Here is a 26,964-nt window from a genome sequence, read left to right as displayed (position 1 = left end):
CATGTGTCTTGGTAATAGTTGATTTATTCTCCATCTGGAATGGAAGAGGAAATGTAATAATATTGCTCTGGTTTGAGGTAAGATGGGTAATTTACTGTTTCTGATTGAGTTTTGAGTTTATTATCAGTTTTTTGCCCATTTATTGCCCTGGCCCAGAGGGGATGATAACTGTAGTTTGAAATGGTCCTGTCAGACAGGAGTTTCTAATGGCTTCAATTAGTTTTTATCTTTCCCACCCGCTGAAGCATCACATGTTGGACTCAGCTGCTCGCTAAATAATGAAGAAAAACAACCAACTGTAGATTTAAGCAGTTTGATTGCGTTGTCACAGTCCCTATGTCACATATCAGAATAATGTTAGGCATAATTTAAATTAATGTATTGTATAGCATTCACCGAATCAGTGACATAAATACATACAGTATATTATATAAATTATAATTTTTTAAAACAGAAAGAACATGATTTAATGACAGGAGTTGGCACAAGAGTTAGGGTTGTGGTTGAGGCTAGGGTTAGTGTTGAACCAGGATGTGGACATGAATCTAGGTTTAGGGTTGTGGTTGAGGCTAGGATTAGGGTTGAACGGGGATGTTGACATGAAGTTAGGGTTAGGGTTGTGGTTGAGGGTTAGGGTTGAACAGGGAAGTGGACATGAAGCTAGAGTTAGGGTTATGCCAAGATTAGGATTTAGGGTTAAGGCTTGGTTCTAACTAACAGCTGCTACATCCAAAATAGTTATTTTGCAAAGATCACAACCAAATGTTATCTTAGCAACTGTTCAAGCAAGAATCAAAACATAATTTTATGCATATGAAAACCCCAAAAAGTGGTTTCCGCAGATGGCGATGGCTTTCTTACTGCCGCCAAGAGTCACACGCATCCGTGCGTGACATCAGTGTGTCGTGTACTGAAAAAGGGTCTATACCATGGCTATACAGAACACTGCAAGCACTCCATAGAGCAGGGTTCCCCAACTGGTGGCTCGTGGGATGAATTTGGGCCACTGGGGGGTTTTATTTGGCCCCCCAAGTTTTCTGAGCGAAAAAATTATAATAATAATATATTGTTTTTAGAATTTATTTTCATTGTTAGATGGGAAATACTGTAAAAACACCAGAAAATCAGCTCCAAATGATTTACATTTTGGAAATCTGTTCCCAAGTATTTCCACACATAATAGAGAGATGTGATTGTATATAAATGTAAGCAAGGTTTGATATTACTATGTTTTAGTCAAATATTATATGTTTGGGCTTCTTGCTGTCAAATTGCAGTCTACAAATTATTAGTAATTATGTTCTGGCCCCCCAACCATCCGCTGAAGAAAAAATCGGCCCCACGGCTGAATCTAGTTGATGATCCCTGCCATAGAGCATTCCCATCACATTGTATTTTTATATACACTGCTCAAAAAAATTAAGGGAACACTTAACTCCAAGTCAATCACACTCTGTGAAATCAAACTGTCCACTTAGGAAGCAACACTGATTGACAATAAATTTCACATGCTGTTGTGCAAATGGAATAGACAACAGGTGAAAATGATAGGCAATTATTTATTGTCACTCCAATAAAGGAGTGGTTCTGCAGGTGGTGACCACAGACCACTTCTCAGTTCCTATGCTTCCTGGCTGATGTTTTGGTCACTTTTGAATGCTGGCGGTGCTTTCACTCTAGTGGTAGCATGAGACGGAGTCTACAACCCACACAAGTGGCTCAGGTAGTGCAGCTCATCCAGGATGGCACATCAATGCGAGCTGTGGCAAGAAGGTTTGCTGTGTCTGTCAGCGTAGTGTCCAGAGCATGGAGGCGCTACCAGGAGACAGGCCAGTACATCAGGAGACGTGGAGGAGGCCGTAGGAGGGCAACAACCCAGCAGCAGGACCGCTACCTCCGCCTTTGTGCAAGGAGGAGCAGGAGGAGCACTGCCAGAGCCCTGCAAAATGACCTCCAGCAGGCCACAAATGTGCGTGTGTCAGCAGTTCCTGCAAGAGGAAGGCATTGATGCTATGGACTGGCCCGCCCGTTCTCCAGACCTGAATCCAATTGAGCACATCTGGGACATCATGTCTCGCTCCATCCACCAACGCCACGTTGCACCACAGACTGTCCAGGAGTTGGCGGATGCTTTAGTCCAGGTCTGGGAGGAGATCCCTCAGGAGACCATCCGCCACCTCATCAGGAGCATGCCCAGGCGTTGTAGGGAGGTCATACAGGCACGTGGAGGCCACACACACTACTGAGCCTCATTTTGACTTGTTTTAAGGACATTACATCAAAGTTGGATCAGCCTGTAGTGTGGTTTTCCACTTTAATTTTGAGTGTGACTCCAAATCCAGACCTCCATGGGTTGATAAATTTGATTTCCATTGATCATTTTTGTGTGATTTTGTTGTCAGCACATTCAACTATGTAAAGAAAAAAGTATTTAATAAGAATATTTCATTCATTCAGATCTAGGATGTGTTATTTTAGTGTTCCCTTTATTTTTTTGAGCAGTGTATATATATTTTATTTATTCAAGTTTTACAAAATCTCTTCCTCCCTCCACACAACACATCCACCCCCAACCACCCAAGTCCCTTCCCTACCTCTCCGCCCTACCTCAGTCCACTCACCTCGATTCCCTGTGATAGATGTCATGGTGAGACATGACATCTATCACACTCATTATTTACATTTGGATATATTTCAGACAATTTGGATTTGGAAAAATACACTTTATGTAAAACCTTAAATTGTTTGAGACCAAGACGAGCACAAGATGTAGTGGAGCGTACTCTATCAATTGTCTCATCCCACCACTCCTGTGTAAATGCAACACCCATTTCCCATTCCCAAGCAGATTTAGTTTTGTTGGTGGAGTGTTTGTCCAATGACATAATACACAGATAGGTCTGAGAAATTACTGCTTTCTGTCGTGGTAATAGAGTCAATATGCCATCCCAGGGTTGGCAAGGGGGTGGAGCAGGGATGCCAGAAAATTGGGAGGAGACACAATGCCTAATTTGAAGGTAACGGAAAAAGTGAGATGGAGGCAAAGAGTATTTGGAGACCAGGTTGGGATAACTAGAAAAATCTATTTACGATAAGTCTTGTAAGGACTTAATGCTTTCTCTCACTGGACAAGGAAAGGTTTTATCTATTAGGGAAGCGGGGAATAAGTGATTCTTATCAATAGGATCCATAGTAGACGCAGAGGAGAATTTAAAATGCCGTCGAAACTGGTACCAAGTCTTAAGTGTGGAAAGTACTGCAGGATTGCCAGTATAGCGAGAGGGGGATGCTGGGAGAGAAGAGCAGAGTAAAGCATGAAGAGAAGCAGAAATACAAGAATGTGCCTCTAGGTGGCAGCATGGGGTATCTGGAGCATGTAACCAGAATAGCAATTTCTGAAAGTTGGCTGCCCAGTAATAGTATAAAAAGTTGGGTAGTGCAAGCCCTCCTCTAAACTTGCATCTCTGAAATAAAGATCTCCTGACTCTGGGTACCTTTCCTCCCCAGATAAATGTGGTAACTAAATGTGGTAAACTTTTTTAAAAACTTTGATTTAAAAACAATGGAATCGATTGAAATAGATAAAGGAATTTGGGTAAATGGTTCCTTTTTATAGCATTAATCCTTCCTATAAGTGATAGTGGTAAGCTACCCCATCTCTGAAAATAAGATTTCTTTTGCGTAAGGAAGGGAGCAAAGTTTGCAGAAAAAAGAGCATGTAATGAACGAGTTACGTTCACTCCAAGGTATTTGAAACCAGAGCAGCTAAGCTGAAAAAGCAAGTCTGTCTGCTGGAGCTGTAGCACTGCTGGATTGATTTGAAAGCACTCAATTTTCTGGAGATTCAGCTTGTAACCGGAGAAAGAGCCAAAGTTCTCCAGAATAGAAAGGATAGAAGGTAAACAGGTTACAGGGTTATTTACAAAGAGAAACAAATAATCTGCATGTAATGATAACCTATGTTCAACTGCTTCCTGTGTTACATATTGGAAAGAGGAGGATGCCCGTGAAGCTACTGAAAGGGGCTAAATGGCAACAGCAAATAACTAAGAGGAAGATGGGCAGCCTTGGCGTGTCCCACGTTCCAGGGCAAAATAATCCGAACGGGTGTCATTGGTACAGACAAGAGATGGATCCATGAGCTAAATTTGTCCCCAAATCCAATTTTTTAAAGAAAGCAAATAGGTACTATCATTCAATTCTGTCGAATGCCTTCTCTGCGTCTAGGGAGATTGCCACCTCAGGGGAGTTAAAAAATTGTTTCGAATAAATTATATTAAACAGTGTCCGAATATTTAAAAAAATGAATATCTGTCCTTTATAAAACCGGTTTGTTCCTGTGATATGAGTCCTGGTAAGACTACTTCCAGACGCCTCGCTTTCACCTTCTCAAGCACCATAACATCCACATTAAGGAGGCTTAGGAGCCTAAATGAAGAACAGGAAGTTGGGTCTTTCCCCTACTTAAGGAGAAGCGCTATTGAAGCCTGTGTTAGGGTAGGTGGCAGTGAGCCACGTTCAAGTGACTCGTTATACATAGATAAGAGTAAAGGGGCTAACTTGGTATGGAATTTCTTAAAGAACTCAGTTGGAAACCCATCAGGCCCTGGAGCCTTGCTGCTCTGCATTGACTTGATAGACTGAATAACTTCTTCAAGGCTGAGAGGAGAATCAAGGTCATCAGTTTCAGCCTCAGCTGTGGGAGTCTCCAGTTCACCCAAAAATGTAGTCATATTGGCAGTATCTGATGGAAATTCAGACGTATACAGGGAGGTGTAGAAAGATTTGAAGGTGTCATTTATCCCCGTAAGGCCAGAAATCAAGTTATGAGAGGAATCTTTAATTTGGTGAATCAGACGGGTAGTAGCGCTGCTTTTTAATTGGTGTGCAAGCAGACGACTTGCCCTGTCGCCATGTTCATAGTAGATACCACGTGAATGCAATAGTAACCGTTCTGCATCTGTAGTGAACAAGAGATTGAATTCAGATTGTAAGTTCAAGCGTTGCTTATATAGCGTGGCGTCAGGGCATATTGATGGTCTAAGTCAAGGATGACTTTAATGAGTTGTTCTAGTTTAACTTTCCGACTTTTGTTTAAATGAGAAGAATAAGAAATGTTTTCTCCTCTAAGATAGGCCTTAAGGGATTCCCATAAGAGAGAATGAGAGGTTGAGCTTGTCTGATTGGAAAAGAGAAAATGATCAATAGAAGTGGAGATAACGTTACAGAAGTCTGCATCAGACAGGAGAAGAGAATCGAAGTTTGTCCTGAGAGGACTATGTCGAAGGCTAAAGGTCCATGGTCAGAAATTACAATGGATAAATATTCAGAAGAGGTGACATTTGGAAGTAACTTATGATCAATAAAGAAATAGTCAATATGAGAAAAAGAATGGTGTACATGTGAAAAGAAAGAATCATCTTTTGCCTGGGGATTCTGAAACCTCCAGGGATCTGTACACCCATTCTGAACCATAAAATCTGAGGAGGACTTTGACATAGCAGAAGGAGACATAGTTCTGGGGTTGGAGCGGTCTAAAGCTGGGCTAATAACACAATTCAGATCCCCGCCAAATATCAAAAGATGGGTGGTCAGAGAAGAGATTTTCCCCAGCAACCCATTGGCAAATTCAACATCATCAAAATTGGGAGCATATACATTGACCAATACTACAGGTGTTTGCCAAATGGTGCCAGTTATGATTAAATATCTCCCATTACTGTCTGAAATAACATTAGTAGTAGAGAAATGTGTTATTTTACTAACCAAAATTGCAACGCCTCTTTCTTTGGAGTTAAAGTCTGAGTGGAAAACCTGACTGAGCCTGGAGTTTTGTAGCCTTGAATGATCTTTAATGCATAAATGGCTCACTTGTAAAAAATACCTTTTAGCTTTTTCAAATGGGAAAAGACTCTTGACAGGATTATTCATTGTCTTAGTATTCAAGGATAAAAACGTTCTAGGATTAGGCCTACCTATTCCAATATTACTATTATTAGCGTTGTTAGCCATCTAAAATATTGAAAGGAAAAAGGTGTGAAAACAAACCAAGTATTTGCAAAAATAACAGAGAAAACTGATGAAAAAAGCAACAAATTTTTTTTTTACATTTAAAAGGACCAAAAAAGGTCACTCCCCCTCCCACCCAAATCCGAAGTCTCCTTCCCCAGCGAATGGAGACAGCAGATTGACGTTTGCGCAGCTTCGGTACATATAAACAGAAACCCTTCCTTTCCTAACGCGGAGAGGCTCCATAGCACGAGTAGTGAAATACATTTGAAAAGGAATTCACAAAATGGTAAAGTAGGTCAACAGATAACCAAAACAAAGTCAGAAAACCCCATAACAGTAAAACAAAACTGTCCTGACTCAGGGAGTCTTCAATCAGTGCAACATGTGCAATGTCTCTTAAACTTCTTGCCACTATAGGGGGTGCTGTTTCGCATTAGCATAATTTGCTCTACAGATTAAACTGCCTAGTACTCAATTCTTGCTCGTACAATATGCATATTATTGTTATTATTGGATAGAAAACACTCTCTAGTTTCTATAGCCGTTTGAATTATGTCTCTGAGTGAAACAGAACTCATTCTACAGCACTTTTCCTCCCAGTGTGTGAGATTTCAGAAATCTTGGCCTCTGGTTCCAGATCAGTTTTAAAGTCCCTGTAAATCCTATGAGGATACAAACACTGCCCACGCCTTCCTCTAGATGTCAGTAAGTGGTGACAATTTGAATGGAGTCGATTGCGCAATCAGGGCCTCTATAAATCACCAAATACCGGAAGTAGCGTTCTTTTGGACCCTGCGCTCAACGCAAGAAGGACGTCGGACTGGCCTTTTTCCAAGCCTTGGTTTAGCCAGTAATATAGCGCCGGTCATGTTTTTACTCGTTATAGGTGTTAAAAACATCATAAGGTAGTTAATTTAAACCGTTTTATAGCAATTTATATCCGTTTAGTGCGATTTTGAGGCATTTCTATGTGATGCTCTTTGAAGCGCCGGGCACGTTTCGGGGTCCCGGTCGAACGTTAGTGGGCATTTCGACGGACAGAGGACATCTTTCGACCAAAAGAAGATTAGACCCAAGAAAGGATACATTGCCCAAGATTCTGATGGAAGATCACCTCATAGTAAGAAATATTTAAGATGATAAATCGTTGTTCTGTCGAAAAATTTTAAACGCATATTCCGCCATTTTGTTTGGTATAGCTTCGCTTGGCGAACCCTGTATTGCACAGTAAGGATAATTTTAGAAATGTAATTCAGCGATTGCATTAAGAACTAATTTGTCTTTCGATAGCTGTCCAACTTATATTTTTTTAGTCAAGTTTATGAATAGTTATCCATGAGACAAGATCACTGTGAAAGATGGCGTCCGACATTTTCAGGCTAGTTTTGCTAGTATTGTCATTGTATAACCACGGTTGTTTGTGGCTAAATATGCACATTTTCGAACAAACTCTATATGTATGTTGTAATATGATGTTACAGGAGTGTCATCGGAAGAATTCTGAGAAGGTTAGTGAAAAAATTAATATATTTTGGCGATGATAACGATATCGCTCTCTTTGGCTTGAATCAATGGTCGGGTAACGTTTGCATATGTGGTATGCTAATATAACGATTTATTGTGTTTTCGCTGTAAAACACTTAGAACATCTGAAATATTGTCTGAATTCACAAGATCTGTGTCTTTCCATTGCTGTGAGTTGTGTATTTTTAAGAAATGTTTTATGATTAGTAATTAGGTAATACACGTTGCTCTGTGTATTTATTCTAGTCGAGTTGTGATGGTGGGTGCAATTGTAAACTATGATTTATACCTGAAATATGCACATTTTTCTAACAAAACCTATCCTATACAATAAATATGTTATCAGACTGTCATCTGATGAGGTTTTTTCTTGGTTAGTGGCTATCAATATCTTTATTTGGCCGAATTGGTGATAGCACCTGATGGAGTAAGAAACTGATGGAGTTAGGAAAGTTGTGTCTTTTGCTAACGTGGTTAGCTAATAGATTTACATATTTTGTCTTCCCTGTAAAACATTTTAAAAATCTGAAATGGTGGCTTTATTCACAAGATCTGTATCTTTCATTTGGTGTCTTGGACTTGTGATTTAATGATATTTAGATGCTACTATTTAATTGTGACGCTATGCTAGCGATGCTAATCAGTGTGGGGGGGGTGGGGGGTGATCCCGGATACGGGGTTGAGGTTCGGTAAAGGTTAAGGATGGCCAAATAAGTGTCCCGCAGTATGTTACCCTGTTACAAAAAAGAAAAGGGGCAGAGTGTATGTACATGTACGAATGATCAATGGGGTGTAATAAAGTGGTGAAAAGTCCTTCAGTAAGTATCTAGATAAAAAATCTAGGAAAGCTCTGCAAAAGCCTGGAATTGTAGTCATGCATTGCTATGCTAGCCACCTAGACAAATAAAAAGGACCTCCCAAACGTGTAGCTTAAATAACAACCACGCAAGACAGTATTATTCATTTTTATCAGAGTTCAATAGTGTTTCTGCAGAGTAGAAAAGGAATGGCAACAGGGGGAAAAAGTCCCTGCCATGAAAATCAAAACATACCTTTGACTTGGAGGGTAGGCTAGGTTATGCACGCTAACTGGCAAAAGAGTAGGTCATAGATCCCAAAAAACGGCTCAGAAGTGACTGTCGAACCGACGCTGGGCATCCTCGTGGGAGTCGAACTGTAGCTTGTCGTCTCCGCCCGCTGGGGAGGGGCCAAATGGGCTTTGTCCAGCTTTGGGGGTGATGGAACTATGGCAGGACCCAGCACCTCCACGAAGAAGTCTGACATGAACTTAACTGAGTCCCCTCCTTCAAGTTTCTCTGGTATACCAACAACCCAAAGATTGCAATGGCGAGAAAGGGATTCCATGTCATTGATCTTATCAATCAGCTTTTGGTTTTCGGAGCTCAGACGGGTGACTGTTTTCTCAAGGGCTACTATGCGGTCACTGTAGTCACACAGGTCATGTTCAAAGCCGCCAAGTCGTTCATCTGCAGTGGCTCATCTGCAGTGGCTCGGACACCATCCAGGACGGTGGAGAAGAGGGGCCAGAGCAGCATCAATGGCAGTTTTGAGCTGGGTGGCAATGGTAGCTGTAATTTCCGAGACCAGAACCGTACGGAGGTTCTGACGATCTGTGTGGAGTGTGACCACATGAGAATCCGTAACGGTTGGACTGTCGGCGCCATTACCATTCACGTTTGCCATCACGGTTGAAACGTTAGTTACAGGTCTTCTGCTCCTCAGATCGTGTGACATTTGAATCAAAAAGGTAACTTACGAACTCATCAATCAAATCTGATATGTAAGAAAGTGGAATGCAAAGTAAAAATGTGGCAAATTTAACTCATGCGTACAAGCCTCGTCCACATGCTTCTTCTCCACTCACATGCTAAACCAGGAGCCCCCATCACATGATCAAATGGATTTCCTTACCTATTTTTCTGCTTTTATCTCCCTCTTTTTCTCAACCCCTCACTTTTTACTTCTGTCTTTCTTTCTGTCCAGTCCCTGTACCTGATTCGTCAGGAGATGACGGTATCCCAGAAGCAGCTGGGAGAATTCTGTGAGGCCCTGAAGCAGTACCTGAAGAATGTCTCTGCTGAAAGAGACTGCTTCCAGTGAGTCCACCTATTTAACTTTATCTGTGTATCTTTCATTGTCCATCTCACACAATACCTTTTGTGACCATTTGTCCACTGTGTGTGTTTTTCTACCTGGCTGATGTATTCACAACCTAACTGATTATCTACCAGTGGAGGCTCTTCAGAGGAGGAAGGGGAGGACCAACCTCCTCAGTGAATTTCATTTTTTTTTTTTTGTAAAACATTGAAAAAGTTATCCTTTTTAGATTAAACTATACTAAATATATTCACATCACCAAATAATTGACTAAAACACAATGTTTTGCAATAAAGGCCTTCAGTAGCCTCAACAGCACTCTGTCGGGTAGCACCATGGTGTAGCCGGAGGACAGCAAGCTTCCTTCCTCCTCTTGGTACATTGACTTCAATACAAAACCTAGAAGGCTCTTGGTTCTCACCCCCTTCCATAGACTTACACAGTAATTATGGCAACTTCCGGAGGATGTCCTCCAACCTTTCAGAGCTCTTGCAGCATGAACTGACATATTGTCCACCCAATCAAAGGATCAGAGAATGAATCTAGTACTGAAAGCATAAGCACAGCTAGCTAGCACTGCAGTGCATACAATGTGGTGAGTAGTTGACTCAAAGACAATAGTTGAATAAATGAGTTTATGGCTAGTTTAGTTACTCAAACACCCAACTTAAACAGAGGGGTGCTATGTTAGCTAGACGGCTGTGACTATCCAACACAACACTGGAACTCTTCCAAGTCAAGTTAAGCTTTTGGATTTATTAATTTATTGCTGGTGTAACTGCTTACTGACTATACACTGTAACATTACTGCATGATTGTAGCTGGTTTACTAACACATTAGTTCTATTGGCTATGTTGACTAGGACGTTACTTTAGATAATATGTAGGCTGTGTGTAGCGGTTATGACATGGTTTGGCTAGAAACATTTTTTTCGCCTGGTCACAAACAGACGATGTGTTGTTCATTGAAGTCCACAAACGAAGGGAAAAGGTGAATTTGTCCAATAAAAACTCTTGTTTGCAACTGACGAATGATTACACCCTAGATAAGCTAGATGCAGGCAAGAGTGTGCAAGGCAGTATTGAATGTGTCACTGTCTGTCCATGTGTCACTGTCTGTCATCAAATTTTTCTCTCGACCTGTGTGCACTTACGTTGTAAACTTCATTCTTAGGCTAGGTTGTACCAACCTCGTGATGGGTATAGGGAAAATTGTAGTATCATGACGTAGCCTAAACTTATCGATGTTACATTGAACTGGGTGAATGGAATATGCATAACAGTCATCCAACATGCTGTAATAGAAATAAGGTCATGCTCATGAAAAACAAATGGTCCTCCCTCATCATAAACAGCACTGATTGCCACTGTTATCTACTGACCATGCTCAAGTACTTTACCAATCTTCAATATACAACTTAATATTGTGAGACAGATGCCCTGACACATTTCTTTGTTAACCCTGTTGTGATTGTGTCATGCCTTTGCAAATCCTCACATTTGTCTCTGGCATGATGGGCCATGCCTTCATACAGATGGAGGATCTTAATTTGAGCCAGTTTGTTACAGCAGGAAAATAATCCTAAAGCAACAAGAAATGTGAATTATTATGTGGATTATAATACATTTTTGTGAGGGTTGATTCGTGAGGGAAAATAAAGTCTGTAATTTCAAAGTGGAAATTACAAACTTCAGAAGCCTTTTTAAAACTCAAATACACCACAAGTTTTCAAAGTAAAGTACTCCTGCAACAGGGTGATCAAATTAAGATCCTACATCTGTAATGCTTATTTTGTCACAATGCTCCGCAAGGTACTAATCTCATCTCAAATTATAATGGCAGGAAGGCTCGGGGAGGAAACTCAGAGAGAGCATGAATAGATATTAGAAAATAATGGACAAATAAGTCAACATTACAGATAGGGAGAGACAGAGCGCCTCTGAGTGCTGGTGTGTACAGGTTATGGATGGTTGAGGGAGCATCTGGCAGAGAAAGGATGTGCTGGGGACTGAAGAGGCAATCAGACTCGATAAACCTGTTTAACACGCTGTTGTCCTCTGCCTCTCCACAACCATCATCAACCAGGAGGAATCTCCATGTGACAAGGGACGATGAAATGGAAAATAGGGCTGAGCAGATTAGAGAAACCTGGATTTAGGTGGACAGAGCCTCTCAGATCGTCTTGCTCTGAGCTGAGGTAATGTACGGCAGCCTACTGCACAACCTCCAAATATGCTTTAGAGCACTGCTGTCATAGCAAGGAAAGAGCTGATTTGTAGAGAATATGACATGTATATCCACTATTACTGCTGCTGCCTGTAGCACAAATGTATCTTCTTTCCTATCAATGTAGCAGCAGATTCTCATGCCCAGGGTGTGTAAGACTCAGTTCAAAAGGACAAGTTCCTCTACAGTCATTTCAGAGCGACTCCCTGAAGCCAAGTCCAGAAAATAGGCATTTCAGCATTTTGTAGTCTCATCATAATACACGTAGGGATGGTGAATAATTGATTACTGAGGAATTGGGCTCTGACTCTGGACTGTGAATAGGCTGTTTTCTTTCTCTCTCTCTTTCTCACATTACCACTATTTAAGTCTGAAACTTTATTTTCCTCCCTCATGTCTCTACTATAGGTTTTTATAAGTGCTTCTACATGGTACTAATACATCCTGCAAATTATGCCATAAGAATACGTCCTCCTTTTTAAGTCCTTGAATTTACACATACACACAAACAACCCACAGACAAACATTGACAGAGTTATGGGAAGGAAGCACACGTGTGGATGCACAGACACACACTCAGACACCCTCCCCTTGTGCACATCTTTCTTTTAGATGGACACACATTGACTTGGACATGTTTTTTTCCGGTTTGAAGAGTGTGATTGTGGAGCCTCGCACAGCAGCGGCCCGTCAAATGAAACAACGCAGTGGTCTGATCTAGTTGTAACCTCAGACAGAGAGCTGTCAGCTGTAATGGAAGCATTCAGCAGGTCAATAAGATGTGTCAGGAGTCTCTCCAGTTGCGAGCCCCACTATGATGGAAGGAAACATAAAACCCAGCTCATACAGTAGAACTCTTCTACTGCACTAAACCCCTGAGACACAGGTCAGCCGTCTGAACCACTACTGCCCTCCAGTGGAGGATTACGCGTGGGAGTGAGTGGAGCTGAAGTCAAGTGACTATGGGCATCTACTATAATGGTTGACTATGGGTGTCTATTATTATGGTTTATGTGGTGTGAAAGTGTTTCTGTGCTCAACTACCACACATCACTCTCTGACATCTGTCTGCGTAAAGCTTATTGGTAATTCACTGTTTTATTCAAATATTTTATAGTTCTCCAATGTCCTCTGCCCATTATTGACTTGCCAGTGTCTTACTCTATCTCTCTTTTTGTATTCCTTTCTTCCTCAGTGTGACTGCAGTGCGGCTGCCAGATGGGCTCTCCTTCGTGGTGTATGAGTTCTGGGATGGAGAGGAGGAGTGGAAAAAGTAAGTTCTAGAATTGTGTCTCATTTGACATCTCACCCATGGAGTCATCCCTCCCTCCCCCACATTTCCTGACCCTTCACCCCTTGGTCTTCTTATAATCCCCATAGGTACAATTTCCAGAAAATATGGAATCAATAATGCACAATAATTTGATATGTTGGTGTCTACTATTTTGTAAGCACAGTTCTTATATGAGATGTGTATTTTTTTATACAATTGGGTAGATGATTACAGAAGAGCCATCATTGCTTAGTGTTTTTGTTTAAATGTTCATACAAAGCTAACATCTGGAGTCAGACTTTGGTTAAGCAGACTTCAGAGGTACAGAGCTCTATCACGGCAGGAACCTATCTACAGCTATAGCCACTGAATAAGGCTGACATACTATAATTACTTATCGATGTTTTGCGAGATGTGCTGAGGCTGTAACGAGTCTCTATCTTTCAAGTTCCCTATTCATATTTTACTGTTCACAATCACAATATCGTCTATGGGGCGTAGGAGAACTGAAGGAGTGAGCGTGTGTGCGTCTGCATGCATGGGTGTGCGAGTCTGTGTTTATATGTAATCTCATGCCCTCCACCTCTGTCCTCAGGCACCTCCAGGCTGCATCCTTCAAGGCCTTTCAACATGTTAAAGTTGACACTCTGTGCCAGCCTGAGGCTGTGTCCACTGTTGCTGTGCCAGGTTAGTCTCCTGAGAGAGAGCTGGCATAGAGCACAATCCCCTGCGTAATGCCATATATCTGGGATGGGGAGCCCTGATAGCGATGGAACCTACTGGGGGAGAGAACTGTTTGAAGTAGAGCAGTCAGGGAAAACACATACCCTGATATGATATTATATTTACTTATTGTTATTGGTATAAATGCATGTCATAGACTTACCTCAGGCAAACCTGAAAATGTATGACATTCAATTTGAATTATATTATGCAGTGTATCATCATTGTATTATCACATTGAGCAGAGAAACACTAGACCTGAGTGTGAAAGTGTTGTAAATGATTTATCTATTCCTGAGCTGCTTGTCTAACTGAACTCCCCCTCGCTCTCTCTCCCTGCAGCCGCCTGGTGCAGCCTGAGCAGAGACTGATGGGGGTGGGGACGCATCGCCTAAGTCCACAACACCCCCATCCTTAGCTCCCACATACCCCCTTTACCTCACTCTCACTCTCACCCCCACAATCCCTCTTTCTCTCTTTTGTAAGTACATGTTTACACAGTGTCTGTTTGATATTGAGACAAAATGGAAGGCACCAATTGCAGTGAATATTAAACAGTGCATTAAAGCGAGATTACCGCCATCCAATGCATTTGTTCATTATATCGTTCACCCTCAAGTCATTGTAGAAATGAGGTGAACAGTTAACCTGCTTTTGAGGCTCTAGTGCATGTCATCAATTTTGACTAAAAGACATGAACCTGCTGTTGCTGCTAATGACAGTAATAGAGCCCTCAACATTCATCTCTATCAAGCTGTGAAGGTTCGTTTTTTTTCGTTGTGTTAAGAGTACTTGTATGAATCAGCAATGGATATATTAGCTGTTAAAGTCTAGTAAAATTATATGAAAACATGTTCTATTATAATTATATTTGTATTGACGTCTTTAGTGGTACAGTGCAAAATTCTTCAGAAAAAGCGGTTACAACAAAAGCAGGAAAACTTGTGGTTTGCTGCAGACAGTTTCCCTTTTGAACAACTCATCTCAAGCCTTAAACATCAGCATAGGGTTGAGGTTGTAGGATTTCCAATAATGCAGTTGCTGCAGATCCAACTTCACAGGATCGCAATCAGTTTCATGAGGATATGCATTTAGATCTTGAGTTATAGTGTTGTTTTGAATGATGTACAGTGAGCAAATTTTAGAGCAGATGGTGTTAACTGTAGCATAGCCTACAGAGACTGTGCATAAAGTAGAGAATAAACACATGAGCAGAACATGATCCACACATGCACAGAATCTTTAGGACCTTTAGTCGAGGGAATAAAGATCTGGGAAAAGTCAGATCCACAGCCACGGCCCTCCCATAAACACAGAGTAATTTGATTTTAAACATCTAACGCACAGCCACATATTACAATCACAATGTTCATTGCAATTGAGCAAAAAGGAGATGTTTCACATGCCTATCAAGCAAATGATAGTAACAGAAAATATATCAGAAAGAATGTTCACCCACCAACCCAGTTGAATAACCTCTTGTGCACATCTAGGAGCATGACCAGTTTGTCCAACTCCAACAACCTGAAATCAACATTATCCAACAGACCCAGTCGAAAAGCACAATGTAAATTAATGAAATATAGCGATTACATATATTTAAAGTATGAGTGTATTACAAATGATCTCAATAAGTGTTTTTATCTATAAACAATAAAGTATGAATCACTCATTCTGAATCTACCTTTAGAGGGTAGAATCTTTCACCCACTTCTCCATTGAATTTCTTAGTTTGTTCTGTAAGCACATGGTGGTGGCAAGCTTGTCCTTAACCAATTGGGGGATATCAAACCCTCACTCCCCAGGATAAGATTATCATCTCAGATAATTACATGTAAGTATAGCAAAGACTGTCCCTGTTCACTGTAAAAATACAACTTTATTTACTTGGCTTTGATCGTAACTAGGACCACCACTGAAATGAAAATAACACATGTCCAGTTCCATCTCTGGTGCTAAGCCACATTGCACTTTTCTTTGAGAGAACCCTGGACTTCTCCGTGTTAATACACCCGTGATATAAATAATAAATAGCACGCCTTGGGCTTCATATTAGCCTGAGCATCAGTATTACAGAGCAAGAGCATGGCTCCCTTGTTGACATAGACTTATGTGGGGAAATTCTACTGGAAAGGTTTTCTATCCGTAGCTTCCGTTGGGTTCTGTATGAACAGGTCAGAGCCAGTCAGAAAATGCCAATTCTATTTCTGTAACATTCCTGGCTGTTCCCTAAACTGTGCAACCAAATTTTTTCTCCCTGTCTCTTGAGTGCATGTTAAAATGAATGTCCAGTAACATATTTTCTATAGTATTTAGCCATGCTACTTTCACTGGGTTTTGTGGATTTCTTATTTTTCTTTTATAGTATTCCTATAAAAGGACAGACAAAAGAAATATATATATGAATAGAAAATGGCATACAGAATGAACATTCACTTTTATGGCAGTGTTTAGAGAAATACTCATTCTTATACTTATGTATGTTTCAGTAAAATGGCTTTCTCTCTGAGTGTAGAGACTTATTGCAGGGATGCAAGTACTATATTTGGTCTTAAAACTGTTGAAATTCTAGATCATGTAGAATGATAAAACTCAATAAAATGGAAATACACCATGAATCTGTTGCTTCATTGCTTTACATTTCTGGGAAAGCATGCACACAACATGTAGTATGAAGACTAATGAAAAACAAATGCCAGTGCATATTTCCTATAAAACATTTTACTTCTGATAAACATGTCAATACAATGAAAAACATCGACATACTGTACACAAAAGGCAGAATCGTAACTTGAGACAGCAACCTATGTGAGAATACACCATTTATGTTCATTCAAAATATCAAAGCAAACACCACACACACACACATTAACAAAAAGTGAAAATAACTCACTTTCTCCCCCACCCCCATATGACATGTTCACTCTATGGCCATCCTTTCATTATGGCTGTAAATACTTTTTTTTACCTATTATGTAAACTTCCATTCCGATTTCCTTCAGTGTATCAGACAGTAAGCAGAACACATTGTGCAAATGAAATAATACAAAAGTAAGAAGAATAAGAATAGAAAACTCCACTATTCCTACCCAGTAAACAAATCTGACACAATGAAGACATGTACCAGTTAGGGTTAGATCTTATTGAGGAGCTGTATGATGGCGATGGTGGTGCTCTGTCCAAAGATGAAGGCCCCACAGATCAGAGTGATCATCCCCCATGTTGTTAGGACCACTCTGAGAGGGAATGGGGGAGGGGGAGTGAGAAAATAAAGGAGAAACATGGTGTCAATGAAAAGAAGGATTTGGATGGATGAATGGTTTGAATGAGTGACCATGATTGGTTTAAACTCACCGTGTTTTGAAAGATACTTGCTCTGACTGCATGGCAAATACTAGACATAACCCTGCACACAAGCAGATAAAGCAAACATACATTATCTCTGCTGGTTCGATTCACATACAACTGTGTGGGAGAGAGTGAAGGTGTGAAAGGGGGATAATTTTCCCACCTGGGAAGATGAAAATGAAAAATGCGCTGATTCCCCCAATGATACTGATAACCTTGCTGATGTCTGGGATGAACATGGCAATGAGCAGGGTGACGGTGATCCAGGCTATAGTCAGCCCCACGCGGCTACAGTTCTCATACGACTCGGTCACAACGTGGAAGCGCCGACGGAAACTCAGCAGTGGGTCCTGAATCACGGACCTGAGTGCAGAACGTTAGAGACACTGCAATGAGACTCACTGGGTCAAACAGACAAATTTACTAACAAGTTCTTTATTTCAACATAAAATGTTCTGATTTAAATGGCCAATGAATGATATTTCTATGTAATGCCCATTATTAAATGCTCTCCAGCCATCATGTTACCTTCCTAGCAGGAGGATGATGGGGAAGATGGTGATGATAGAGATCCCAAAGAGCAGTCTTGCAATGATCATGAGGACATCGTCCCCTGTGTATGACATCAGAATATCTGCTGCAACATCCTTGCCAAATGTCAGGTATCCGTAAACACCTGAACCAGAAAGGGAGGGGAAACCTTCAAACACCAACTTTACCTAAAAGGTTCTTCAGCTGTCCCCATAGGAGAACCCTTTGAAGAACCCTTTTAGGTTTCAGGTAGAACCCTTTATGGTTCCATGTAGAACCCTTTCCACAGAGGAAACCTAAAAGGGTTCTACCTGAAACCTAAAAGGGTCCTCCTGTGGGGACAGCTGAAGAACCCCTTTGGAACCTTTTTTTCTAAGAGTCTACAATAGTATAGTCACTGTGTTCACTACAATCACTTGGTGCTATGAGCCGGAGTATTGAAGGGATGAGTCTCACCAGTTAGGGAGTAAATGACCAGGCAGAAGAACATGGACACCACAGAGATGAACACCCAATGGGACAGGCTTTTGTTCTCCATGCTGCTGTAGATGGCTATGCAGGCCTCGTGACACTGGAGCACAGAATGATACAGAACAGAACATGGCAGGATCAGAATGCAAAGCTCAGAGAAACATGACTACATAGACCTGTGACAGGCTTGAGTCCTTTGAATCATTCTGGTGGCCAGTTAGCTCTGGCCCTTACATTGAGACTATGTACAGTGGGGCAAAAAAGTATTTAGTCAGCCACCAATTGTGCAAGTTCTCCCACTTAAAAAGATGAGAGGCCTGTAATTTTCATCATAGGTACACTTCAACTATGACAGACAAAATGAGAAAGAAAAATCCAGAAAATCACATTGTAGGATTTTTAATGAATTTATTTGCAAATTATGGTGGAAAATAAGTATTTGGTCACCTACAAACAAGCAAGATTTCTGGCTCTCACAGACCTGTAACTTCTTCTTTAAGAGGCTCCTCTGTCCTCCACTCGTTACCTGTATTAATGGCACCTGTTTGAACTTGTTATCAGTATAAAAGACACCTGTCCACAACCTCAAACAGTCACACTCCAAACTCCACTATGGCCAAGACCAAAGAGCTGTCAAAGGACACCAGAAACAAAATTGTAGACCTGCACCAGGCTGGGAAGACTGAATCTGCAATAGGTAAGCAGCTTGGTTTGAAGAAATCAACTGTGGGAGCAATTATTAGGAAATGGAAGACATACAAGACCACTGATACTCTCCCTCGATCTGGGGCCCCACGCAAGATCTCACCCCGTGGGGTCAAAATGATCACAAGAACGGTGAGCAAAAATCCCAGAACCACACGGGGGGACCTAGTGAATGACCTGCAGAGAGCTGGGACCAAAGTAACAAAGCCTACCATCAGTAACACACTACGCCGCCAGGGACTCAAATCCTGCAGTGCAAGACGTGTCCCCCTGCTTAAGCCAGTACATGTCCAGGCCCGTCTGAAGTTTGCTAGAGAGCATTTGGATGATCCAGAAGAAGATTGGGAGAATGTCATATGGTCAGATGAAACCAAAATAGAACTTTTTGGTAAAAACTCAACTCGTCGTGTTTGGAGGACAAAGAATGCTGAGTTGCATCCAAAGAACACCATACCTACTGTGAAGCATGGTGGTGGAAATATCATGCTTTGGGGCTGTTTTTCTGCAAAGGGACCAGGACGACTGATCCGTGTAAAGGAAAGAATGAATGGGGCCATGTATCGTGAGATTTTGAGTGAAAACCTCCTTCCATCAGCAAGGGCATTGAAGATGAAACGTGGCTGGGTCTTTCAGCATGACAATGATCCCAAACACACCGCCCGGGCAACGAAGGAGTGGCTTCGTAAGAAGCATTTCAAGGTCCTGGAGTGGCCTAGCCAGTCTCCAGATCTCAACCCCATAGAAAATCTTTGGAGGGAGTTGAAAGTCCGTGTTGCCCAGCAACAGCCCCAAAACATCACTGCTCTAGAGGAGATCTGCAGGGAGGAATGGGCCAAAATACCAGCAACAGTGTGTGAAAACCTTGTGAAGACTTACAGAAAATGTTTGACCTCTGTCATTGCAAACAAAGGGTATATAACAAAGTATTGAGATAAACTTTTGTTATTGACCAAATACTTATTTTCCACCATAATTTGCAAATAAATTCATTAAAAATCCTACAATGTGATTTTCTGGATTTTTTTTTCTCATTTTGTCTGTCATAGTTGAAGTGTACCTATGATGAAAATTATAGGCCTCTCTCATCTTTTTAAGTGGGAGAACTTGCACAATTGGTGGCTGACTAAATACTTTTTTGCCCCACTGTATAGCATGGGGCTCCACAGCTCTTAATGCTTCCAATCATAGAACGTCAGATCCTTTGTCACAAGCTGACAATTCAACTATATACATTACACTAGCAAGGTTCTTCCAGGTTTTCTATATCAAATTTTACTCAACATTCCTCCATCCACCTTCCTTCAGGATTCCCAACCTTCCTTTTTTTTCACCAGCTCAGTAATCAATCAGCCCGGGGGTGCAGGGGCTCAGGGAGCTGGGCTTTGTCTGCCTCTCTCCCCACTTCCCTTTTATTACATTTCTGACAATCCCCCTGTGTTTCCTTGATTACTCAGAAGATTACAAACAATATCTCTGAAAATGAGTAATATTTTCCAATTTTCCTCCAATCTTACCCTAGTTAAAATATTGAACAGAGAAACAGCTTTCATCTGCCGGATAGCCTGAGGCTCTGTTGGACTGTGATGACTGACCAGTCCTCAATAGACAGCTCCTCAATTGACCAGAATTTGGGGTAAATGCCAGACTTTTAACCATTGGCTTCATAAAGAAAATAAATCTAACCTCACAAGTGACCACTTTGAAAACCAAACATGTTTGAAGCCGTACTCACCTGAAAGCCAAAGCAGATGGTCGGGATAACGCTGAACATCGAAGCCCAAGAGCTTATTCTACAGAGAGACGACAAGAAAACTTCAGAGTGGCTCTTAAAAGGGCTTTTTCAACAAGACCTAATCTGACCTGAGGCAATTTCAGTCTTTTACAGTTTCTGTCAATCACACCGACACATTACAATGTGTGGGCTGAGGGCTCGGACTCCACTCCCAGACAGTCAAAATGTAGCTCAAAATGAAAATACCTTTAACAACGGAACAAGGACTAAAAGCTCCTAATATTATAGGGCATCTTTGATCCTGATCTCACAGACTTCTTTACAGGTAACTTGAAAGCATTTTCCGACTATATCGATATGATTTTATGATAGGCCTATCCTGAAGGCCATCACATAGGCCTATGCTGAAGGCCATCACATAGGCCTATGCTGAAGGGCATCCCATAGGCCTATGCTGAAGGGCATCCCATAGGCCTATGCTGAAGGCCATCCCAAAGGCCTATGCTGAAGGCCATCCCAAAGGCCTATGCTGAAGGCCATCACATAGGCCTATGCTAAAGGCCATCATATAGGCCTATCATAAAATCATATCGATATTGTTCACGTCACTCAGACTATGTAACAAGGAGATAAATTGCTCAAAGGTCAAACTAATATGAATTGGGATTACAAGCACTCACCCACTTGTGTACAAGGGGGATATATGCACCTCACTGCCCTCTCTTGTGTGATATTTCACAATGATGGCCACTGTTAGGTATGTAGCCGCCAGAGTACCTAAAACACTTCAAAAAGAGGGAAAGGGTTGAGCATAACATGAGATTGAATATGGCAGTAACAGCCATTGCAAATCTTTGCAATGCTGTAGTACACTGCCCATAAATTACTCACTCACCTGATGTACTTCTGAATACTGATCTCTTTAGGGATGGAGAGAGGGAGGATGAGGAAGACACACAGGAGGATGAGGACGAAATGTGGGTGTGTGTACCAGTGGTATGGCATATCTGTCTCAGGCAATCCAGTGATCAACTCATAAAGGGAGATGCATACTGCAACACAAACACATAAATTACATAAAGAAACATGTATCAGATACTGTTCTGCCTGCAGTTATGGAACCCCTACCTGTCCCAGACCTGCTGTTTTCAACTCTTAATGATCGGCTATGAAAAGCCAACTGACATTTATTCCTGATTATTATTTGACCATGCTTGTCATTTATGAACATTTTGAACATCTTGGCTCTCTCTAATTCTCTCCTTCTCTCTTTCTTTCTCTCTCTCGGAGGAACTGAGCCCTAGGACCATACGTCAGGACTACCGGGCATGATGACTCCTTGCTGTCCCCAGTCCACCTGGCCTTGCTGCTGTCCCAGTTTCAACTGTTCTGCCTGCGGTTATGGAACCCCTACCTGTCCCAGACCTGCTGTTTTCAACTCTTAATTATCGGCTATGAAAAGCCAACTGACATTTATTCCTGATTATTATTTGACCATGCTTGTCATTTATGAACATTTTGAACATCTTGGCCATGTTCTGTTATAATCTCCACCCGGCACAGCCAGAAGAGGACTGGCCACCCCTCATAGCCTGGTTCCTCTCTAGGTTTCTTCCTAGGTTTTGGCCTTTCTAGGGAGTTTTTCCTAGCCACCGTGCTTCTACACCTGCATTGCTTGCTGTTTGGGGTTTTAGGCTGGGTTTCTGTACAGCACTTCGAGATATTAGCTGATGTACGAAGGGCTATATAAAATAAACTTGATTGATTGATTGATACTGTATATGAAGTTGAAAATATATATCATTAACCTATTTCCAATGATCATCATTACATCATGAGAAGAGGGGACAGAAAAATCTGATGATTTCAAAGGCTCCAGAAGAAATAGTTCAGGAAGGAATGACTTTATTATGAAACGGTAACATAATCCAGTAAGAGATAGTTAGGGAGTCATGCAGGAGTCATGCAGTCGGGGAGAAGCATGAAGATACTCACGTTTCTCCAGCTGGTCCGACACTACGACCAGGAAGGCCACAGAGATCATAAAGAGGTTGAAGATGAAGACGACCTCACAGAGCTGCCCGATGGCAGGCCCACACACATCCTTCACCACGGCCTGGTACGTGTTCTGACCACTGATGGAGGAGGAGTAGCCCAGGATTACCAGGCCACTGATGAGGAACACCAGGGACACCTGGGGCGGAGGAGAGATGAAGATACAATCAAGAGGTTGCTGAGTGGGAGAAGAGAGATGTGATTGAGCAAATAATAAGAGAGTAGGTCTATAACGGATTGGTCTGGCTGACACCAAACTCGAAGTCTTCGTGATTCATGTCAGCCAGGCTAATAAAGGAGAACATGGATGAGGGGAAGGGATAACCAGAGGGAATTTCATAGAAAGCTGAATTTAGTGTGTACAACTGCTGAGAATGATGTGTTTGACTGCAGTGCTTTATATTGATTATATACTAAATGAAAAAAATTGAAATTGTCAACAATGATGCTATTATTTGATTAAGAATATGTAGGCTACCCAAAATTAATCAATTACGCAAGCTATCCAGCTCTTGGCATGTTAACCCCTCCTCGGCGACACTACGGTGGCAGGCCTGATCACCAACAATGATGAGACAGCCTATAGGGAGAAGGGCAGGGAACTGGCAGTGTGGTGCAAGGACAACAACCTCTCCCTCAACGTCAGCAAGACAAAGGAGCTGATCGTGGACTACAGGAAACGAAGGGCCGAGCACGCCCTTAATTCACATTGACAAGGCTGTCGTGGAGGGGGTCGAGACCTTCAAGTTCCTCGGTGTCCACATCACTAAGGATATATTATGGTCCAAACACACCAACACAGTTGTGAAGATGACACAACAACGCCTCTTCCCCCTCAGGACGCTGAAAAGATTTGGCATGGGCCCTCAGATCTTCAAAAGGTTCTGCAACTGCATCCTTGAGAGCATCTTGACTGGCTGCATCACCGCTTAGTGTGGCAACTGCTTGGCATCCAACCGCAAAGCGCTACAAAGGGTAGTGTGAACGGCCCAGTACATCACTGGGGCCGAGCTCCCTGCCATCCAGGACCTCTATACCAGGTGGTGTCAGAGAAAGGCCCTAAAAATTGTCAAAGACTCCAGCCACCCAAGTCATAGACTATTCTCTCTGCTTCCGCACGGCAAGTGGTACCAATGCACCAAGTCTGGAACCAACAGCTTGAACAGCTTCTACTCCCAAGCCAAAAGACTGCTAAAAAGTTAGTTAAATAGTTAAGCAAATAGCTATCCGGACTGCGTTGACCCTTTTTGCACTAACTCTTTTGACTCATCACATATGCTGCTGCTACTGTTTACTATCTACACTATCTGTCAATTTATTCCTAGTTATATGTACATATCTACCTCAATTACCTTGTACCCCTGCACATCAACTAGGTTCTGGTCCCCAATGTTCCCTCTACGCTACGCATGTGTCTGGGAGCGTAGCACGTGCAGAGAATCACAAGGCTTAACTTCACTCAACTTTCTAGAGTTTTCCCCATTAGTTAACACTATCAACATTTCCCTTTACTGTTGAAATTGTGATCGAATTAATGCAATATTAGCCACTTTCAATGCAACATACTGAAACAAAACGAACTATGCAAGACTTAGTATGCAAAACTATGCAAGAGATTTTGTTGTAGGCAGAGCCCATCAGAATAGGCATGTATTGCCATATATGGATATGTACCATTCACTTTGAACTGGACTGTTTTACAGCATGAGCGGTCGTGATTATTATGCACCTGTTTTGAGATCAAAGCGAGAGCTGCATGTAGCCACGTGTGCACATTTGTTCATATTCTTTGCTAGTTAGTGAGTCATTAGCTCAGTTATAGCTAATGTGTAGTCAGCAATGAGGGTGTGATTGCTTCCTACAAGAGCACAAACCTGTATGTTTCCAGCCATCTTTAAAAAGCAGTCAGGTAAAGAGCTTTTTTATGTCTTAAAGGGGCAGTGTTGTATTTTAAAACAGGCTTGAATAAGCTAAGTAGCCAATAGGCAGAGGGTAGCATAATTTGTCTGATTCTCTGTAATAATGGTATGGGAATAATAATAAATAGTATTTTGTAAAGTGGTTTCTTGCATCAAACAACACAACAAAATGTTCAGTCACCTTCTTGTCTGAAGGACAAGTGGATAAACAGGTTAATGTCAAGCCCAACATGTTTTTTTCAAAAGTCTTGTGGAATGTAGACCTACATTGAACACCACATATTGGCTGCTACTGTAGGCTGAATGATACAACCTATTTCCATGTTAAAATGTTGTGATGCATTTCTCCACCGTTTTTTAATGGTAGGCCTACATTATGATCAAATAGTCACAGTAGCCTACTTGGACACTGTTAAAACAGTAAATTAATGGGGGTATAACCCCAGTATTCACAGTAAACGTGTGCTGGAAGTTGCACAGAATTTTCACAACCTGAAGTTTGCTCAATGCAAAAAAAAACGAGGGAACATTGCTGGTACCCCTTGTATATAGCCAAGTTATCATTACTCCTTATGTATCTACTATCACGTGTTTTACTTTTCTATTATTTATATATTTTATTTCTCTCTGCATTGTTGGGAAAGCCAATAAGTAGACTGGGCATTTCACTGTTCGTCCACACCATTTGTTCACGAAGCACGTGACGATTACAATTTGACTTTATTTGATTCCCAAAACGAATCACCAACCAATTCTAGATGGTTCGTCCTACACAGTAAATGACAAGACTAAATCAATAGGTTTGGAGTAGGCCTATATATATCGTTTAAATTACGTGTTAAATCAGGAGGTGGTTAAAATGACGTTTAATAACAGGAATGCATCAAATAAAGTAAGTTGTGTTACTGGGGTCAGTAAAGTCACTTACCATCTCCACTGCGACCGCGGAGCGAATTCCACCGGCTTTCTCGAAAGCCCATGGGAAGTTGAGAAGTCCCGCTCCAAGCGCAGATTTGAGCATGATGAAAATTGCTCCCAAAGATCCAAGTCTTGGGCCATCTGTATCGAGTGTGGGCTTGGCCAGCAAGCTGATGCTTTCTCTCGCCAACTCTTCCATGCTTTGTCAGATTTGCTTCAAACTCTCCGAAAAACCTCTGCGACTCGTGCCAGGCGATGTGTTCACAGGAATCTGCTCAATAAATAAAGGTGAATTAAAAAGGAGGCTGGAGCAAGGATTGGGTTGGGAAGGTCGGTGTACTTTTCTTATTTTGATTTCCTAGTCAAAAAGTAGAGTGGAAAACAGAAAACGGCTAGTTTTTAGTTTCTGAATTTGAGAAACAAAAATTGTAACTCAACTTGTTCTCTAATTTCTCTCATTGATTGTTTCAAAGTTGGACATGGTATAACTAAAACAATTAACATTTGACATTTGGGGATTTTAGTTTTTCATTTTGTCCATACCTGGAAGTACACTCCCCCCTCATAGAATATTCATGAGTCTTAGGGGGTGTGGTTAGAGCCAAGGTTGGCAGCACAAAGAAAGGCTTAGCCTGTGTGTGCCAGGAAGATAAAAATACTCATGTTAGCTAAGATGCTGAATTTATTATGAAGTTAGCATGCCAATAGAACAAACTCAACAAATGTCAGCTGACTAGCTAGCCCTACCTGGTTACTGGCTATAGTCATGCTAGCTAGTAGTAGCTAGTGGAAGTAAGTAAGTCCCTCAACCTGCAACAAGATGAAGCTGCACGGCCAAAGCTACCTGCTATGGAAAGGTCAGATTTCTCCATTACTTTCTGTTGACAAAATTCTAATTAAAGGTCCACTGTATTTAAAGGGATGGTTTAATTTAAATGTGCTGAAAACCCCAGGAAGCTGCTGAAGGGAGGACAACTCATTACAATGGCTGGAATGGAGTAAATGAAATGGTATCAAAGACATGGAAACCATGTGTTTGATGAGTTTGATTACCATTCCAAATAGTCTGTTCCAGCCATTACTATGAGCCAACCCTTCCCAGTTAAGGTGCCTCAAACTCCTGTGCTGAAAACCCTATTGAATGAAAACTCCATGAGAAAATCTGTTAGCCAGCAAGTGGGAGGGTTTTTAGCAGTTTAATTAAATCTATTCAGTGCGTGCAAGGGAGTCACGCAAAAGGTAAGTCTGAATACCAACTACTGAGAAGTGTGTAGGAAAGGCATATATTTCCTAATTAGGAATTGGCCCATAAGTGAATACAGACTTAGATCTTCCTTGAATGTGTGTAAGTAGGTGGGGGCGGGGAGAGGAGTGTACTGCAGGTGTGTGTGGTGGCCTGCCTGGTAAT

At 41.5% G+C, this 26,964-nt stretch overlaps 2 protein-coding genes across 2 annotated transcripts in view; one reads left to right on the top strand and one right to left on the bottom strand.

Moving 5' to 3' along the window:
• LOC120066253 (N-terminal EF-hand calcium-binding protein 2-like) overlaps positions 1–14,729 on the top strand; it is a 154,321-nt gene extending 139,592 nt beyond the window's left edge. Inside the window, exons 10-13 of the mRNA XM_039017501.1 lie at positions 9,541–9,653; positions 13,077–13,154; positions 13,750–13,841; positions 14,220–14,729. Coding sequence (XP_038873429.1) covers positions 9,541–9,653; positions 13,077–13,154; positions 13,750–13,841; positions 14,220–14,248 — 312 coding nt within the window. The 3' untranslated portion in view covers positions 14,249–14,729. The remainder of the gene's footprint in view (positions 1–9,540; positions 9,654–13,076; positions 13,155–13,749; positions 13,842–14,219) is intronic.
• Positions 14,730–17,010: 2,281 nt separating this feature from the next.
• On the bottom strand, positions 17,011–25,755 carry slc38a8a (solute carrier family 38 member 8a). Its single transcript, XM_039017954.1, has 10 exons — positions 25,567–25,755; positions 22,660–22,858; positions 21,560–21,716; positions 21,345–21,449; positions 20,665–20,722; positions 18,213–18,327; positions 17,754–17,901; positions 17,389–17,588; positions 17,232–17,283; positions 17,011–17,113 (listed from the first exon to the last, which is right to left on the bottom strand). The coding sequence occupies exons 1-10, from the start codon at positions 25,753–25,755 to the stop codon at positions 17,011–17,013; spliced, it is 1,326 nt and encodes a 441-aa protein (XP_038873882.1).
• Positions 25,756–26,964: the final 1,209 nt, after the last annotated feature.

This window comes from Salvelinus namaycush, chromosome 21, assembly GCF_016432855.1.
Source record: "Salvelinus namaycush isolate Seneca chromosome 21, SaNama_1.0, whole genome shotgun sequence".
NCBI classification, from domain to species: Eukaryota; Metazoa; Chordata; class Actinopteri; order Salmoniformes; family Salmonidae; genus Salvelinus; species Salvelinus namaycush.
The sequence above is the reverse complement of the archived record's forward strand: the minus strand, read 5'-3'. Positions and strand labels throughout refer to the sequence as shown.